Source organism: Oratosquilla oratoria, chromosome 7 (assembly GCF_046742065.1).
Source record: "Oratosquilla oratoria isolate Oo_2021 chromosome 7, ASM4674206v1, whole genome shotgun sequence".
Taxonomy (NCBI): Eukaryota; Metazoa; Arthropoda; class Malacostraca; order Stomatopoda; family Squillidae; genus Oratosquilla; species Oratosquilla oratoria.
The window spans coordinates 26,773,937-26,793,936 of NC_134783.1; the positions used below are offsets into that span (position 1 = coordinate 26,773,937).

The 20,000-nt window shown below is 43.9% G+C and overlaps 1 protein-coding gene across 1 annotated transcript in view; it reads left to right on the forward strand.

Moving 5' to 3' along the window:
• SK (small conductance calcium-activated potassium channel) overlaps positions 1 to 20,000 on the forward strand; it is a 393,426-nt gene that overhangs the window by 52,077 nt on the left and 321,349 nt on the right. Inside the window, exon 2 of the mRNA XM_076187833.1 lies at positions 12,156 to 12,204. Coding sequence (XP_076043948.1) covers positions 12,156 to 12,204 — 49 coding nt within the window. The remainder of the gene's footprint in view (positions 1 to 12,155; positions 12,205 to 20,000) is intronic.

A 20,000-nucleotide genomic window follows, 5' to 3' on the forward strand; every position in this document is an offset into this window, starting at 1 on the left:
CCCGATGGGATTTTTTTGCATCCTTTTTTATAAATAACGCCGTGTGATTTTATACAATTGCGGACGGGATCTCTTGTCCAAGGAAAGAAATGATAGGGTCATCTCCTGCAACCTCTTTGCCATAACAAAGTTCTTGCGTAAGTTCTATTCTTCTACAGACCAAGAGCAGGTGATTTTCTTCGGCTCAGGTGACAAAAGGAGAGCCCTCCTGGTTAAGATGTGAGAGAGAGAGAGAGAGAGAGAGCGTGCGTCGTGTTGGTCCTGTTCGTATGCGGGCGTGTGTGCGTGTGGATATAGATGCGTTGTGTGCGTGCGCGAGCGCGTTCACCCTATCTACCCACCAGCCCTCCTTCCTGTTTCAGTGACCTGCTTGATTGCCTGTTTATCTTTAGGCCTGAGCCGCAAGAGGTGCTGCCTCTGCTCTTATCTGCAGGCGATGGGATGCAGTAAATCTCGACGTGTCTTGGCAGGGACAAACGGGGCTGAGGGGCTCATTAACAGCCCTGACGGTCTGATCCCCGTCAGCTCTGATCGAAGACACCGCTAAAGGTCTTCCGCCTCAGTCACCTGTTGGGAATCGGTCTCAGGCCCCTCGAGGGCTGATGATAGGTGACACACTCGAGACCTGTTTTCTGTCGAAGGGCGTCGCTCACCAAAGGAACCAAATCGCCGGAGGGCAGCCCTCCCCCCCCAAAAAAAAAAAAAAAAAAAAAGAGAAACAGCGATGGGTTAACAAATTCTGAATCCTTTAACGGGTGGTTTTACCCCAGCTGGTTAAAACCACCTGGCGTAAACCGTGTTATAGATCCCCCCTTGCCAGAATAAAGTGTCTCCCATGAGCCAGAAAAGTTACTTAAACGTGACCCAACAATGCAGAAGAGGTTAAGATGTTCCCGATATGATTGATTTGCTTATTCCTTTATCTATTATAATTTTCAATCTCATTAACTTCAAGGTCATGTTAGGCCGTTTTACCCAGATATTAGGTTGGGATAGGAGTGTACGGGGACCCACGAGCAGAACTCTTGGTCGGCCAGGTCCCTAATTCGAGCCTTGGCGCGTCCCCGCGGCCGAATATTAAGATCGACTTTTGCCCACAGAGCTCAGGTGGCCTGACGTCGTTTTCCACCAGGAGGAAATGTATGAAAGGGGGACTTCGCTAGGAGGGCGAGGGTGTGATTGGCAACGGGAGGCGTCTCACTCTCTCTCTCTCTCTCTCTCTCTCTCTCTCTCTCTCTCTCTCTCTTGATACTTGTGCACCTTTGGTTACTAGACAGTTAACCCGCCCACCTGCCCCATGGTTAACAGATGACATCAGAAGTGTAATGAAAGAAAGAGATGAGTTACAAAAAAACTTAAAATTAAATAGATATAGAAATTCTTTGCAAAATCAGTATAAAACTAAAAAGATACAAGTTAGAAATAGCATAGCTAATGGGAAAAAACAGCTGAGTAGGAGTCGTCTTAACGACAATAAAGGTAACATTTCTGGTACGTGGAATGTAGTTAAACAAATGTTGCCAGATAGTAGAAGCAACTCATGCCAAATCGATGACGAAGATCTGTCGAAAAGGGCGGAAGACCTGAATAATTTTTTTGCAAATGTAGGTAGAGTAACCTATCAGAAAACACAAGAGGGATTAAATGAAAATACGGCTAATATAGACATACAAGGTGGATCACAAAATACTGTTATCGATGTAAAAAATTATTTTAAACCTACTCCCGTAGATTGTGAAACCGTAATTTTAACTGTTAAAGAGCTCAGCGATTCTAGTTCTTATGGCTCTGACGAAATACCTGTGCGTTTTATCCGTGACTCACTACCTGTACTTGCCTTTTATATTACTTTAATTATCAATACGTCAATTGTAACCAACACTTTCCCTGACATATGGAAAACAACTCATGTCATTCCAATTCATAAAGGTGGAAATAATGCTGATATAAATAATTATAGGCCAATTTCTCTAATTTGCGTCCTATCTAAAATTCTAGAAAAGGTAGTAGCCAAGCAGCTAGCTTCATTCCTCGAGTCCAATAAACTCTTAGTAAACTCACAACACGGTTTCCGTTCAAAGCTCTCTACAGAAACAGCTCTCCTGAAAGTTACCGATACTCTTTTCCATAACATTGACAACAAACAAATCTCCCTCCTTATTCTTCTTGATCTATCTAAAGCTTTTGACAGCGTACATCACGATACTTTGCTTAGGAAATGTGTGGAAGTTAGTATAGACCCTACTTGGATAGATAATTATTTATCTAATAGATTGCAAGCAGTTCGTTTAGGAAAAGTCACATCAAATTTACAAAGCATAAACTTTGGTGTCCCACAAGGGTCTATCCTGGGACCAATTTTATTCTCTATTTATGTAAACGATCTCTCCAAATCACTTCCTAACACTTTAGTTTTTCAATACGCTGACGATACGCAAATCATAATGACAGGAAATATTGAAGGCTTAGACGAGTTGATAAGAAAAGCTGAAAATATACTGCTAAGGGTTAAAACCTATTTCCAAATTAACGTACTTCTATTAAACGAAAAGAAAACTCAATGTATGTTTGTAGGTTCTAGGCAGTATATATCAAGAATACCAGAAGACACGATCATAAATTTTAACGGCTCAGTCATTAAACCTGTAAAAGTAGTTAAGAATCTGGGGGTGTATATGGACCAATATTTGTCTTTCGATAGTCACATAGATCATATACATAAGAAAGTCACGGGGATACTTATGTACCTCACACGAATAAAGGATTGTCTTGATTATGAAACGCGAGTTATGGTAATTGACGCACTGGTACTCAGCATAATAAATTATTGCTCAAATGTATGGGGCTCAGCTAATAAAACCCAGATTGAAAGAGTACAAAAATTACAAAACTTTGCTGCTAGAGTTGCTGTAGGGGGAATAGGTAAATACGACCACGTCTCACCCGCGATTAAACGTTTGAATTGGCTCAAAATAGAAAATAAGTGTTCATTTGATATATGTATGTTTATATTTAAAATATTAAAAAAGAGATTCCCCGAATGGTTGTATAGAAATATCTTCGACATCAGTATAACAAGAGATAGGCCATCAAGGCAAAGACAGAATCTCTATGTTCATCGGGCTAATACTGAAATAGGCACAAGAATGATACCTGTAAGAGGGCCTAAGACATGGAATAAACTCCCTATCGCTATTAGAGACATAACATCAATAAATGTGTTCAAAGATAGGTTGCGTAAATATTTTCTAGATAATCAAATGTAAGTCAGCAAACATTTGTTAGCGTATAATATGCACTTGTAACACAAGGTTTTTAAGCATATTCGATTTTGTAACATTGTGAATTTTTTTTTTTTTTACCTCCATGTTCTTGCGTTGATAAGCACTGCTAATACAAGTTTTTAAGCTTATATCATTTTGTACTATTATAAAGTCTTTAGTTTTTACCTTCATGTTTTATTTGTACAAAAATATGTATCACTATGTAATGCTCTTGTAAATATTGTAAATAATGTAAAGAATACCCAATGAAAATTGGAATAAAGGAATTATTATTATTATTATTATTATTATTACTCTCTCTCTCTCTCTCTCTCTCTCTCTCTCTCTCTCTCTCTCTCTCTCTCTCTCTCTCTCTCTCTCTCTCTCTCTCTCTCTCTCTCTCTCTCTCACTCACTCACTCTCTCTCTGTCTCTCTCTCTCTCTCTCTCTCTCTCTCTCTCTCTCTCTCTCTCTCTCTCTCTCTCTCTCTCTCTCTCTCTCTCTCTCTCTCTCTCTCTCTCTCTCTCTTTCTCTCTCTAATGTATAAAGAAGGCGTCATATAGAGAAACTAAAATAACCTACACAAATTCACGAAAGATGAGGTTGATGATGATGATAAGGAGGAGGAAGAGGAGAAGGAGGAGGTGGTGGAGGAGGAGGAGGAGGAGGAGGAGTAGGAAAAGGAGGAGGAATTTGCACAAAGGTGATGGTCAAATAAAATAAACGTACCAGTCGGATCGGAGGTGACGGCGGCGGCGGCGGCGGCGGTGGTGGGGGTGGTGGTGGTGGTGGTGGCGGCGACGGCCAGAGAAGTGCCGCAACGCAACGTAACGCGCGCGCTCGCGCGTATGCGGACAAGTTGGAAGGGAGGCAGAGCCAAATGCCAAATTCAGTCCTTTCCTGTCTCCCTCATCATCTCCTCCATTTTGTTTCTTCTATTTCAAGTTTCTTCTATGCTTCGTCCCCTCTTCCACCCTTTCCTTCCTCCTTCTCTCCTCCCTTCCCCCTCTTCCATTTTCCTTACTCTTCCCTCCCTCCTCCCTCCTCCCTCTTCCTTGCTCTCTCCTATCTTCTCTCCTCCCTTCTCCCTCTTCCCACTTCCCTACTCCTTCCTTTTTTATCCTTCTTCCCCCCTTCCTCCCTCATCAAAGGCTTTTTCTCCCTCACGAGGTAGACAAAAAACAAAGGCATAAAAACCACTCCCACCCATTCCATCCCTATCACACTCCATTCCCCTCCACCCCCTTCCCTTCCTCTTATCTTGGCACCTCCTGGATGACGGGTCATCCCTGCATCTTGTCCAATGCCTTGGGTCAGAAGCAGTGTCGCAAGACACAGCACATCCACAACAAGGCCGCTTCATTAAATCGGCGACCCCCTCCTCTCCGTCCCCTCATGCAGAAAAGGAGAAAACGGGGAGAAATCCCTTCGGGCTGCGTCAAATTTTTCTCACACATACTCCCTCACCCCCCATCCCCCACCCATTCCACCTCATGGATCACAAAATCACCCATATACAACCATTCTCCATTCACCCCTGTCTTCCGTCCTCTCCCGTCCTTCCTCAACAGACATTCCCCTCTTCCTGCCACACTCCACGGGAAGGGCATGTTGTGAGAACCATTTTGGCTGTAAACATTGGTTGGGGAATTGTAGACCTCATACATTTATCGTCTTCGTAGTCTGATGCCAACAGAACCCACATCTCACGTTTCGTCCCCCCTCCTCCACTCGCCTCCTTGCCACCTACGGGCGTCATCTCTTCACTGGCACCACCGCAGAAACACGTGTGGGAAATAAATGTGTTTATTTCCTGGCGCAAATAGTCCTCCTCCCCCCACCCACCCACGCCCCCGCTCGCCACCCCCCCTCCCCCTATCGGTGGTTGCCAAAGCCGCCTCCCACCCCCCTCCCCTCCCTCCCTCCCTCCTCCCGTCGACCCACACCTGTTCTGTCGACCCGACCCTGCTCAGCAGCCAGCCTCAACCTATTTCCCATCTACGATCATTGATGTTGTTGTCGTTGTCCTGGTCGTCATCCTTGTTGTCCTTGTTCCTCTCATTACACTGGGGAACACTCATTTTGTTGCATTTAAAAAAATACTATTCTATAGTCAACTTGAGTGTGCTGATTTCAAATCTGAAGTCGGGTTTTGTCTGCAAGCTACAGATTTTATGTAATTTGACATTTTTATTTATTTTTTAAATTTTCGTTATTATAGGAAATTGCAATATCAGCCACAATTCTTTTGTTCACTTGAATCTTAAAACAGTATGAAAGCCATTTCTGTACATTTATTAAGGCAAAAGAAACAGAACATTAACAGAACATCTATCCCAAAGTTAGATTAGCATCCTTCAGAACATCACCACAGCTGATGGAAGCTTATCAATTTCTTTGTGTATTTTTTCAGGCAGGAATTTGCGTTTGTAACTTTTGCGTTTGTACATTTCATCTGGGCAATTTCGTTTAATGCTCCAGCAGTAGTCAGCCATCATACTTTTGTCCCAGCGCCCTTGGTAGCGTTCTTCCATGATCTTTAGGTCTTGGTGGAATCGTTCTCCTTGTTCGTCACTCACAGCCCCCAGGTTGTCAGGGAACTGATCAAGGTGGCTGTTCAAAAAATGAAGCTTGATGCTCATGTTGCACCCGAGATCACGAAAAGCGAGGAGCATTCTGTTCACAAGTTCACTGTAGTTCTCCGCCTTATTGTTTCCAAGGAAGTTCTGAACGACTGCCACAAAGGATAACCATGCTGCCCTTTCTAAAGCGGTCATCTTAGCAACAAACTGATCATCACGAATTAGGGTTCGAATCTGTGGGCCATCAAACACGCCTGCTTTGATCTTCTCAAATGATAACCCTGGTAAAGCTGTGATGATGTGTTGGAAACATTCACCTTCGGTTTCCAGTGCCTTGACAAATTGTTTCATCAAACCTAATTTGATGTGAAGAGGAGGAAAGATGATCTTATCTCTGTTTACAATTGGGTCTTGTATGATATTTGGCATGCCTGCTTCAAGGGTGTCACGAATAGGCCAGTCCTTCTGGACCCAATGTCTGTCTCGTGCTCGGCTGTCCCACATACAGAGGAAACATGGAAACTTGGTGAAACCTTTCTGTTGTCCAAGAAGAAAGTTGACCATCTTTAAGTCTACACAAATTATCCAATTCTGCTCATGATACTTTAATAAGTCCATGACCATTCTCATATCATCATAGTCTTCCCGCAAATGCACTGAGTGACCGACAGGTACTGCTCCATAAACATTGCCATTATGTAAAAGAACACACTTTAGACTGCGTTTTGAACTGTCTAAAAAGAGTCTCCATTCAGCAGGACTATAGTAAGGTACACCCAGTTCTTTGAGAAGCCCTGGGATGTCATGGCAGTAAACAAACTGTCTGTCTTTTGAAAAGAAGGTCACAAAAAGCTGGTCACGCTTCCTGAAATATGATACTTTGACAGAGTGATCAACAAGATTTCTGCCTTGTAATCTTGATGCCAAAAGCTCTGCTGCTTTCTTTGAAAGACCTAAATCCCGCACTAAATCATCCAGTTCAACCTGGGGAAGAGGCTTAGGGACGGGGAAAGGTTCAGTGTCTGAAGAACAGTCCTCCGATTGTGAACACTTTTCTGACAATTCACTGTCACAACTGTCTTGCTGGCTTGTATCATGTCCAATGTCTTTATCGTCCAATGAAGGCAAGCCTTTGAAAACTGGAACAGGTACTTCTTCAGAGTGCGGAACAGGCCGAATAGCTGAGGGAATGTTCGGATACGTAATCTTATGTCGGTTTTTTTTTCCCAACACCCGTTGTGTTTACCATGCAGAAATAACAGTCAGTTACATGGTTGGTGGGTTCGCGCCAAATCATTGGAACTCCAAAAGGCAGACCTTTGCGTTTTCCTTTGGTCTAGTCTCGAAGCATTTCCTCACAATTGTGGCACACAACATGAGGAGCCCATTGCTTGTCTTGATCACCAAGATGAACTTCAAAATATGCCTTGTAGGCACGCTTGACGAACGAGGATATGTTACGTCTCTGACGATTGAGTGTGTAGCATCCACATATGTAGCAGAAGGCATCAGGCTTGTTTCTGCAATGATGTCTCATTCTGGAAGCCATGTTTGAACTGAAACAAAAGAAGAATGATCAAAATATTAGAAGCTATCTATATATATGGACGTTAAAATGCTTATACATGGTTTACGCAAGTTCACATATGTACAATTTCATTAACCTCAAATTGCATACAAACTAGAGCTTGTAGAGAAAAACTAATTTCAGATTTGAAATCAGCGCCTAAAACTCTTTCAAAATCCGTTAAAATATCCAATGCAACTCAAAGTTACTGAAAAAGTGTTCCCCTGTGTTATTGTTCCCCTTGCCGTCTCTGTCCTTGTCCGTCAATAACCTTGTCCCTGTCTTTGTCCTAAGTATTGTCCTTGTCAGTGTCATTACTCATTACCGTTATCAGTGTCATTGTTATTGTCATCTTCAGTTTCTAATCGCAGGCGAGCGAAAAAGGGGGAATATCACAACCCGGCCTAACGCGTCATGATCACGGCACGGAATTCCCGATCTTTCTCCCTCTCATCTCCCTCCCTCCTCCCCCCTTCCACCCCTTCCTCCTTCCCCTCTTCCTCCTCCCCTACCCTGCTCACCTGCACCCCTGAAGGAGGAGGAAGAGGAGGAGGAGGGAGTTCCTCATATCATGCGATCAGGTTCTTCAAATATTGTCTTAATTAAGGGGAGACTATTGTATTCAGAGACGGGGCTCAACCCGAACTGAAGGAGGTCTTTGATCAGTCCAGGAGCCTTCCAAGGAAAACATTCGATGATGGAACAGGATCGACAAACGTTGTCTAGCTTTCAGATGGTGTGAAGTGGAAGGATAGACAGAGAATAATGCCTGCGTCTAGGTAAAGAAGACTGTGTAATATCAGAACTGGGCGCGTTCCTCGGTGCGTTCCTCGGTGCGTTCCGCTTTAGTTTGGCCGCGGTTAGCACTCCCAAACTATTGAAGCTATACAGGTGCCTGTATAGTATGTGGCCTACCTTTTGGATGTGGCCTAAGAAATTTTTCTTTGGTATACTATGTGGCCTACCGGACTTTTATTTCGGTATGAACCTGTCTCTTAAGCTTTAATAGTTTGGGAGCGCTAACCGCAGCCAAACTAAAGCGGAACGCACCGAGGAACGCGCCCAGCGTGTAGATCATTGTAGAGATATGATTGTATTCGCGCCCATAGATACACGCACGTATGAAACACTCACACACATAAACACATAAACGCACGCTAGCACCCACGAATATATGCGCACACGCGCGCGCGCTTACACACACACACACACACACACACACACACACACACACACACACACACACACACACGCACACATACAAATACACACACATGCACATATACAAACACACACACATGCACCTACAGATAAGTATGCATACCTTTTTCTTTCCTCTCACGACCTCTCTTCTTTGTTGTTGTTTTTTCTTTTGTTTTTCTCTTCCTTTTCGTATCTTCTTTTCACACTTTTTCTCATTTCATCCATTCTTTTCTTTCAGCCTCCTCTTTAAAATTTTATTTTTCTCTTTTTTTCTACTTTTCTTTGTTTCTCTTTTGTTCTCTTTTTCACTCTCTTTCCGTCCTCTCTTCTTGTCTTCTTACATTCGATATGAGTTACTGACTCAATTGCTTTGCTGATATCAGGCATAATACGTAAACTACATTATACATTATGATAGGAAGAGTTAAGGATGTACATGTGCTAAGGGGAGAGGGTGGGGGAATATCAGATCATTTTTTGGTGGAAGGTAAGCTGAGAGTGGAGGATAGATGTAGAAGGAGGAAGGGGACAAAAGGTAGGGAGGTTCTTAGAGTGAACTCCTTGAATGAAAAGGAAAAGGAGAAGGAGTACGAAAAGAAGCTGAAGGAGGAGTGGGAGGGAGTAAAGGATAGAGCAGAGATGGGTGTGGAGGAGGAATGGGGATGGTTCAAGGAGGGAGTCTTAAAGTGTGCAAGGATGGTGTGTGGAACAAGAAGGACAGGGGGAAATAGAAGAAAGGGTAGTGAATGGTGGGATGAGGAAACAAAGAAGGCTGTAGAAGAGAAGAAGCGAGCATTCACAGATTGGTTACAAAAGAGGACAGGGGAGTCATATGAGACGTACAAAGAAAAGAAAAGAGAAGTAAAGAAAAAGGTAAAGGAGGCAAAGAGGAGAGCAGATGTGAAATGGGGTAGGAGTATGACAGAAAATTTTGAAAGTAATAAAAAGATGTTTTGGAAAGAAATTAAGAGAGGAAGAGGAGGCGAATCAAGTAGGGAAGAAAAGGTAAAAGGTACAGATGGAGAGTTGATAATGGAAGAGATGGCAGTGAGGGGAAGATGGGCAGAATATTTTAGGGAGTTGCTGAATGTGAAGGAGGATAGGGAAGGAAAGATAGCTGCAGTGGGAAATGCGAAGAAAATGAGAGTGATGAGTGAGGAGAATGGAGGAGAAATAAGGAAGGATGAGGTGAAGGCAGCTGTAAAGATGATGAAAGCAGGTAAGGCACCTGGTCTGGATGGATGTCATGCAGAATGTCTGAAAAAGGGAGGTGCAGTGATGGTGGACTGGTTGGTGAGGTTATTTAATGTTTGCTGGAGAGAGGGTAGAGTACCGGAGGACTGGAGTAGTGCCTGTATAGTTCCTCTTTACAAGGGAAAGGGGGACAAGTGTGAATGTAGTAATTTCAGAGGGATTAGCCTGTTGAGTGTAGTAGGGAAGGCTTATGGGAGGATCTTAATTGAGAGGATTAGGAGAGGAACAGAGGGAGTAATTGGTGAGGAACAGTGTGGATTTAGGACGGGTAGAGGTTGTGTAGATCAGATCTTTGTGGTAAGACAGATATGTGAGAAAGCTATAGGAAAGGGGAAGGATGTTTTTTGGGCTTTCATGGATCTGGAAAAGGCTTATGATAGGGTAGACAGAAAGGCACTGTGGGAGGTTATGCAGATTTATGGGATAGGAGGAAAGCTTTTGGGAGCTGTCAAGAGTTTTTATGAGAGTAGTAGAGCATGTGTTAGGATTAGAAATGGAGAGAGTGAGTGGTTTGAAGTAAAGGTGGGACTTCGTCAAGGATGCGTTATGTCGCCCTGGCTGTTCAACTTATACATGGATGGGGTGGTGCGAGAGGTGAATGCTAGGGTAGTGAGTCAGGGATTGGAGATGGTTAAAGAAAATGGAGAAAAGTGGGAGGTGAGCCAGCTGTTGTTTGCGGACGACACTGCGCTTGTGGCAGGGTCAGAGGAGGGATTGAGGAAGCTGGTGGCAGAGTTTGGGAGAGTATGTGATAGAAGAGAGCTAAAGATAAATGTGGGTAAAAGTAAGGTGATGAGATGTACAAGGGGTGAAAGTGGTAGTAGACTGGAAGTGAACATTAAGGGAGAGCGACTGGAGGAAGTGGATAGTTTTAGATACTTGGGTGCAAGTGTAGCAGGAAAAGGTGGAGTGAAGGTGGAGGTAGAATGTAGATTGAGAGAAGCGAGTAAATGCCTTGGTGGTTTAAAGAGTGTAATGAGGAATAGACATTTGGGAATGGATGCGAAGAGGAGACTGTATGAAGGAGTGATTGTGCCAACAGCACTGTATGGGGCAGAAACGTGGAACATAAGAGAAGAAGAGAGAAGGAGTTTGAATGTGTTTGAGATGAGGTGTCTGAGAAGTATGGTGGGGGTTACTAGGCTAGATAGAGTGAGAAATGAGGAGGTGAGGAGGAAAACAGGGGTGAAAAAGGATTTGGGAGATAGGGTTGATGAAAGAATATTAGGATGGTTTGGACACATGGAAAGAATGAGTGAAGAAAGACTAGTAAAAGAGGTATGGAAGGCAGATGTGGAGGGAGTGAACATGAGGGGACGTCCTAGGATGAGGTGGATGGATGGGGTGAAGGGGGCTTTGGGGAAGAGGGGAATGTCTGTTGAGGAAGGAAGGGAGAGGACGGAAGACAGAGGTGAGTGGAGAATGGTTGTATATGGATGATGTTGTGACTGCATGAGGAGGAATGGGCGGGGAAGTGGGGGGTGGGGTAGTATGTGTGAGTAAATTTTGACGCAGCCCGAAGGGATTTTCTCCCCGTCCTCGCCTTATATGCAAAGGGGGACGGAGAGGGGGGGTCGCCGATTAAATGAAGCGGCCTCGCTGTGGATGTACTGTGTCTTGCGACACTGCTTCTGACCCAGGGCGGTGGGCAGGGTGCAGGGATGACCCGTCATCCAGGAGGTGCTCAGATGAGAGGAAGGGTGGGAGGGGTGTGGAGTGTATTTAGGGATGAAATGGGTGGGAGTGTTTTTATGCCTTTCCCTTTTTGGCTACCTCCCTTGGAAGGGGGAAAAAGCCTTGGTATATGTATGTATGTATGTACATTATACAAACTCGTTTTATTACAAAGGATTACAAAGGCGGAGCATGTCGACAGGAGACTTTTGGTTCATAACTAGGTCGGATGCGAAAAAATTATAGAAATAATAAATAAATAAATAAATATCAATAAAAATGATAATAATATAAATAATGATAAGATAAATGCATACGTATAGTTAAATAGTAAACAAACAAGTAATAGATAATATCAAATTGACATATAACTAATAATAAATCAAAACTAAGCAAATAATAATAAACAGACATACAATAACAATTTGTTGTTGATACATTTTAATCCTTCGATTGGAATTCGGTGGGAGTGATTTCTGTCCCTTTTTCTTTTTGGCTACCCCCCGTGTAAGGGGGAAAAAGCCTTTGGTATATGTATGATGTATGTACATCTTAATCCGTCTTGGTCAGAGGAACCTGTGTTTCTAACATTCTACATTTTCCTCTTTCCAGGTATTCCCACTGGCGACGCCTCCGGTTTGAAGTCATGCCGCTCCTGAAGGTAAATCTCGAACTTACAGGTCCCTCCGTCCTCGAGTTTCGAGGACGAGCTCGGCCCAGGAGGAGGGGCACTTAGTAGATAAAGGGACCCCTCGGTCCTTGCTTCTTCAAGCCTGCGTTGAAGTAAACAAGAAGCTTCGGTTGTGGCTCTGGTAGGCTATCGTTTCCTTGTACCACACACCGCCCGCTGCCGCTCCTCTTCAAGTAGCGTCCCAGTAGCCCCAGAAGTTATGTATATATATATATATATATATATATATATATATATATATATATATATATATATATATATATATATTATCTTACTTGATGGAGCAATCGGTTAAGTCACTACAGCACTTGTCACGTGCTAGCCGGGTTCGAGTCCTTGGCCGTACCACGTTTCAATTTCTGCATATTGGCTCCACGGGACTCCCGATGTTGATGGCTTAGAATTAAAGTGCATTGTGGTTGATGAAAATATATCTCTATTCACTGGGACCCATTCAGTGTTGTACAATATATATATATACATATATATATATATATATATATATATATATACATTGTATACATACTTTATATACCTTTCGTTCCGCTTCGGTTAGTTGCTTTTCACACGCGATATTTTTGTCCCCCATCTACAGGATGCTTTAACCCTATGTTACTTGTAGAGGAATGTTGGGAACAATTGGATTGTAGAAAAATAAAAAATGTATATCAATGTTATTTTGTTGAAAATATAGAATAGAAAACCTGGCCGGGTTTTATAGTCATTTGGTATTTTTCCTCCTCCTTACGTGTAATTGAAATTGAAACGAGGTTAGAGAGTTGGGGGGGGGATCCAATTGACTTTGGAGTTCATCCTGAGGGGAGGGTTGAGGGGATTTCTAAAATAAAAGGTAAAAAAAAGAGCAGCTCTCTTCCACACTAATGGGGTTTGCGGCCGTAGGACTGGTGTGGTATGCTGTCTCTATCATATGTACTGATGTACTATTTCACTCTTGTTACTATACCTTGTTGTTACCCTGGGCGTATTTGCATCCCTTCTTTCTGATATAGGTGGATCAGAAAAAGGTTTGTAATGTTAGTACATATATACATAGAGTAGTTATATAATGTAGTATAAAGTAGGTTGTATATCTTACATATAGCTAGTGTAGATTCATAATGCAATATAAATTAGGTCGTATATCTTACATATAGCGAGTGTAGATTCGTAATGCAATATACAGTAGGTCGTATATCTTACATATAGCGAATGTAGGTTCATAATTCAATATAAAGTAGGTCGTACATCTTACATATAGCGGGTGTTGATTCGTAATGCAATAAACAGTAGGTTGTATATCTTACATATAGCGAGTGTAGGTTCATAATGCAATATACAGTAGGTCGTATATCTTACATATAGCGGGTGTAGATTCATAATGCAATATAAAGTTGTTGTTGTTGTTGTTGTTGTCGTTCCCTAGACTGTCTGTCCGAGCAGTCCCGTCTCCCCAAGGAAGGCCACAGCCGAAACTGGGTTTTCCCACAAATCCTTTATAGAGTGTATGTTGTGTTGTTTGCGTGCATGATTGTGTATAATGCAGTCTTCCATTATGTGTTGTATGGTATGGGGTGAAGTGTTACATCCTGGGCAGCTGTTCACAACACGGTCGTCCAGCCTCTTCTGGTAGCTTAGAAGTGCTGGGTGGTGACCGCATCGCAGTCTGGCAATATAAAGTAGGTCGTATATCTTACATATAGCGGGTGTAGATTCGCAATGCAATATACAGTTGGTTGTACTTGTCACTGCTTACATACTGAAGGGAAGGGTGCCATGAAAATTAATAAAATCGCCCGGCGACAGCGATGATCAAAGGGAAAGCGTCACCCGTTACGATAGGGTTTGGTGCCTTGACGATGCGCATTTCTCTAGATCAGCGTTTCTCAAGCAGGGTTCCTTGGAACCCTAAGGTTCCGTAAAAGGTTATTGTAATAATGCAGTATAGAAATCATCCTGTCTAACCTATTTTTACGATGAAAATATATATATATATATATATATATATATATATATATATTTTTTTTTTTTTTTTTTTTTTTTTTTTTTTTTTTTTTTTTTTTTTTTTTTGTGGAGGGGTTCCTTGAGACATGCCATTTATTTTAAAGGCTACGCAAAGGGTAAAAATGTTGAGAAACGCTGCTCTAGACAGTACCGGAGTAACGGCTTGTCGCTGGACCACGTTTATTGTTTAATTATCATTTGCGAAGCAGATATAGGAACGTTTGGTTCTTGTTGTTGTTGTTGTTTTCCGTAGCGCACAGAGGTACCAGAATTTGTTTCATTTCCTGCCCAGTCTCAGACATTGGCGATCACAACGTTCACTGAATATAAGAACATAAAATCAATGAAGGAGACTGCAAGAGACCATAAGGCCTAAACTAGGCAGTTCCATATCCATCACCACCTATCATCCCCATCCATAAAGTTCTAACTGTTTCTTAAAACAACTGATAGTTTCATCGATCGCTGCATGGTTACTAAGTCTATTCCATTCGTTGACCACCCTATCAGTAAACCAATTCTTGCCTATTTCCTTTTTAAATCTAAATTTGTACAGTTTAAATCCATTACTGCGAGTCCTTCCCTGTTGTTTTAATATGATGACCTTGTTTGCATCACCCTTGTTAAAGCCTTTGATTCACTTGAACACCTCTATTAGATCACCCCGTACTGCCATCCAACGGTACTGAAATACGACGGTTCTGTTTGATATTAGATCTAGTAGTGTCGCGATTGTGAGATACGAAGATGTGATTATAGCAACCAGGGTCACAAATATAGTGGTAAAGAGCCCACGCCCGGAGGCGCTGAGTGGCTACGAACGGAGCCGTCACATTTGCCCTATGCGCATGGACTGTTAGGGAAGAAAGCAGCCACTGCTGGGAACCTGAGAGGAGTGCGGGATTCGAACAACCTACAACTAAGCGAATGCTAGACCAGCACGCTTCTGTTGACGCCACCAGCTTTCACAAAGCCAGTGTAGGTTTAATGTGGATTGCTTCCTACTCCCCCGTCACCTGTTACGGCGCTATCAGGGCATCAATCCCGGACAGGCTTCCTCTTGTCTGACATGCACAGCTGAACTGATGACGAAACCAAGCGCAATTCCCCGTGAGGATGATGACATCGTCACTCCGCTATCAGATCGCCGGTTCCACGCTGAAATGCCAACATTCGTCATTCTTCCCAGAATAAGAAGGTGAAGCAGGTCTTCACCCGTGGAAGCCCAGAGGGATTCTGTCAGCTGAATAGGTTATATTGTATTTTGTTGCCAGTAAGCGGCACTTCTGTCACTGTGGACGTTAACACACTAAAGTGGTGTAATCATAGAGATGGTAGAAAATGAGGAAGGGTGGTGAGGAACGAGAGATGACAAGAGTTAAGTCTGTGGTTTATAGGATTTTCGCCAAAGTTCCCAGAAATAATGAGAGCATAGTATTTATGCAGTCAGCACCCCAGACAAAGTAGCCTCTGCAGGTTCCCAAACTGGGGGCGCGCCCCACCAGGAATGCGTGACCGAAAGACGGGAAACTGCTTGAATCAGTCTACCACAGTTTAAGGTCGCAATTGAACACGCACGCACACACACACACACACACACACACACACACACACACACACACACACACACACACACACACACACACACACACACATACACATACACACAAACAGAGTGGTAGCGTTCGCGGCCGCCACTACGGCGATCCGGGTTCGAATCCCGCCATGGGCTGAAATAATTTCAGTATCGCTGTGTTGCGAGTCATTACTCCAACTCTTGTGGGCGGGGAGTTGTGGATGTGTGTGCGTATAAGGTCATAACATTACCCATACAGCGGTCATATATGAGCTCTGATCTCTCTTCCGGTAGGGAAATAGCTGTCGATCACGAGTCCAACATGTGATCCAAGATCATGGTGAATCACACACACACACACACACACACACACACACACACACACACACACACACACACACACACACACACCCATAGATCGGACCTACGAGCTCTGAGCTCTCTTCCAGGAGGGAAATAGCTGTCGATCACGAGTCGAACACGTGATCCTAAAAGACCAAGACCAATTGAATACACACACACACACACACATACACACACATAAAGGAGTAATTGTGTTTGATCAAGTATCTATTCTAATAGATATTGTCATAAATTTCTTTCATTAAATGTCTTGATAATTTAATGGCGATTTTATACGAGCACGTTTGGTAAATTATCAAATAATTATACACAATTTATATCCATAAAAGCGATGGGAAGTGTGAAAGCTGAAAGGGGCAGTCATGAAATTTGCGTTAGAGCTTGTGTTGGTGTTCTACATCAGGCGTTAGGTAGACAGAAATCCCCAGAGTTAAAGCTAAATGTTTAACCCTTTAAACTCCGATGACAAGATGTCTTGTCATTTGGTCAAATAAAACAAAAAATCATAAAACACCAAAATATTTGATCAAACACCAGAAAAATATGACGTCAATCCTCGCGCGGTCAAGCTGTATCAGATGATATTCGGATGTACGGGCCGGCGCGAGGCCTACCATATCCGGTTTTTTTGTATCTACACCACAAGCGGATGACATGAGTTGAATGGGTTAAGCACAGGGGTTCCCAAACTGGGGGGGTAAATTACCCCCTGGGGGTAGTTTTACAGATTTTCGGGGGTGATGGAGGGGTGACAAAAGAAAAATAAGAATTCTGAAAGTCAAGAAGCCAAAAATTCTTCAACTAATTTCAGGCATGCAACCCCATCTCACTGATTTTCTTGACATCTTCGGCAATAGTGACTAGAGATGCACAATTTTCAAATACAATAAATAAACGAAAATATCTCTCCTGTTTTAATTTATCCATACATATCAATGTTGACAACATTTTGTGAAAGGGGTAACATGTGGATGATGCAAACAAGGTCATCATATTAAAACAACAGTGCAGGACTCGCAGTAAGGGTTATAAACTGGACAAATTTAGATTCAGAAAGGAAATAGGCAAGAATTGGTTTACTAATAGGGTGGTCGACGAATGGAATAAACTTAGTAACCATGTAGTAAGCGCTGAAACTATCAGTTGTTTTAAAAAACGATTAGACAACTTTATGGATGGGGATGACAGGTGGTGATGGATACGGAGCTGTCTAGTGTAGGCCTTATGGTCTCTTGCAGTCTCCTTCATTCTTATGTTCTTATGATAGTGATGGTGATGGTGGTGGCGGTGATGGTGGTGGTGGTGATGGTGGTGGTGGTGGTGGTGATGGTGGTGGTGGTGGTGGTGGTGGTGGTGGTGGTGGTGATGGTGGTGATGGTGGTGGTGGTGGTGATGGTGGTGGTGGTGGTGATGGTGGTGGTGGTGGTGGTGGTGGTGATGGTGGTGGTGGTGGTGATGGTGGTGGTGGTGGTGGTGGTGATGGTGGTGGTGATAGAGATGGTGGTGGAGGTGGTGGTGGAATAGGTGGTAGTGGTGGTGGTGATAATGGTAGTGGTGAAGATGGAAGTGGTGGTGATGGATATGGAGCTGCCTAGTGTAGGCCTTATGGTCTCTTGCAGTCTCCTTCATTCTTATGTTATGTTCTTGTGTTAAATTGAGTAACAAGCTGAAAATGTATGGGGACCACTACTTGAGAGCATTAGTAGATGATTTTTAAAGAGTTGAACGAGCCAAAACACACAAAGGAGGTTCTACAAACTGAATGAAATCGTCTGATGTGAGAACAGATTCCTCCTTCGGAACTTTCCTGTTATTGCCCCGCCACCATTTTTTCTTTATTTTTCTGTTGTCTTTAATTTCGTTTATCTTAGGTTAGGTTAGGATAGGTTAGGTTAGGTTAACCTAACCTAACCTAACCTAACCTAACCCAATCTAACCTAACCTATCCTGACCTATCTTAGCCTAACCAAACCTAACCTATCCTAACCTATCCTAACCTATCCTAACCTATCCTATCCTAACCTAACCTAACCTAACCTATCCTAATCTAACCTAACCTAACCTAACCTAACCTAACCTGCCCTATCGTAACCTTACCTATCCTAACCTAACCTAACCTAACCTAACCTAACCTATCCTAACCTAACCTATCCTAACCTAACCTATCCTAACCTAACCTAAGATAAACAAAATCAAAGACAACAACAACAAAAAAAATAGGGGTGGGGCAATAACAGGAAAGATCCTCTCCTTCTCCTCCTCTTCCTTTCCCTCATACTCCACCTTTTCCTCTTCTTCCTTCTCCTCCTCTTCTCCTCTTGTTCCCCATCCACCTTCCCCCCGGAGTCCCCCCTCACCTTCATTATCGGTAATCGCCTCCATTAGCAGCACTGACATCCCATCCATCGGCATCACTCCTTTCTCCCTCACCACCACCACCACCACCACTATTATCACCACCATCACCATCACATCGTGTCACTATCACATTATAATCGCGTCTCTATCACCACCACGTCATCATCGTGACATTTCTCCGTCACGCTTCCATGGCAACGGAGTTCTCTGACGCCCGGAAGACGTTGCTGGAAGACTTCTCCCCAGCTCCTCGCTATCGAGGATCGGCGGCGTGCCGGGGTGGGTGGGGGGTGGGGGTGAATGAAATAGTCTGACGGCAACCCAAAGAAGAGGAAAAGTGCCACTCGGTTGGGAAGGGGGGTTTCCTGAAGGCAGGAAACGACCACCCCGGGGGAATAGAAGGAAGGGTGTCCTTACCCCCCACTCCCCCGATGGATGAATGAAATTGCCTTGCGGTGACCAGAACGAAAGGGAAGAGATGCAACTCGGAACGGAAGGACCTCAAGTCGCCTAGCGCCGGTCAGAATAAATATGTTAATGTCTCCCGCCTTCCATGTCGAACGAGGCCTTTTATCAGTGAGTGGGGGTGAGGGTAGGTGGGGAGGGGAGGTTCCTCTTCAGGTGGAGGCGCAGCAAGTGCGGTAGCGGCGATGGCGACGTCAACGATGATAAGGGCGACGCCCCTCCAGCGGCGAAAGATTCCTAAGGGTTTGCCAGCAGTAAAATGCCTTGTTTATCGCCTCCTTTAAGGAGGAAGAAGAAAGGAAAGAGGAGGAGGAGGAGGAGGAGGGTGGCAGCGCCAAGGGCGAGGAGGAGACGAGTAACATGAAGGAGAGGAAGATGGCAAAAGAGAGAGCGAGGTTAGGGACAAGATGGAGGAAGAAGAGAAGAGAGAGGTAAGAAGCGGGAGAACGTGACGAAGAGCAGGAAACGCATGGAAAATGGAAGAGAGAGGAAAGGAGGGCTTTGAAGTCTAGAAAGGTTCTCAAAGGGCTTCTGGTGACTGCAGAGAAGGTTCTTTCGGTGGCTCTGGAAGAAGCCAGGGTGCCCTCTCGAAACCCGTCGAGAGCCTTCAGGGACTCCGAAGTAGGATGGCGGTGTCTCGTGTCCCGTGTCGGTGTCTGGTGGCTGACGAGGAAGGCGCAGGGGGCGTCATGTAGCCTGGGATGACTCTCTGGCGGCTGTCTCGACCTTCACGAGGACCTGGTGGCTGCTGGAGGTGGCTGGTGGCGTTTCGTGACCTCGATGGTTCTCTCGTCAAACGGCTGCTCCAGAGGGTCGGTGGTGGTGTCCCGTGGCTCATAACACCTTTAGAACGGTGACACACTCTACATATTATATTCTGGCTACTTCCAGGCGTTTTTATTCGGGTGGAAGGTGAGCTCAGAAGAAGGCATCTGACCTCGAATCTATCTCTTACTTGAAAAAAAAAATAATCTGCCAAATCGCCAGATTTAAGTCTGCAGAG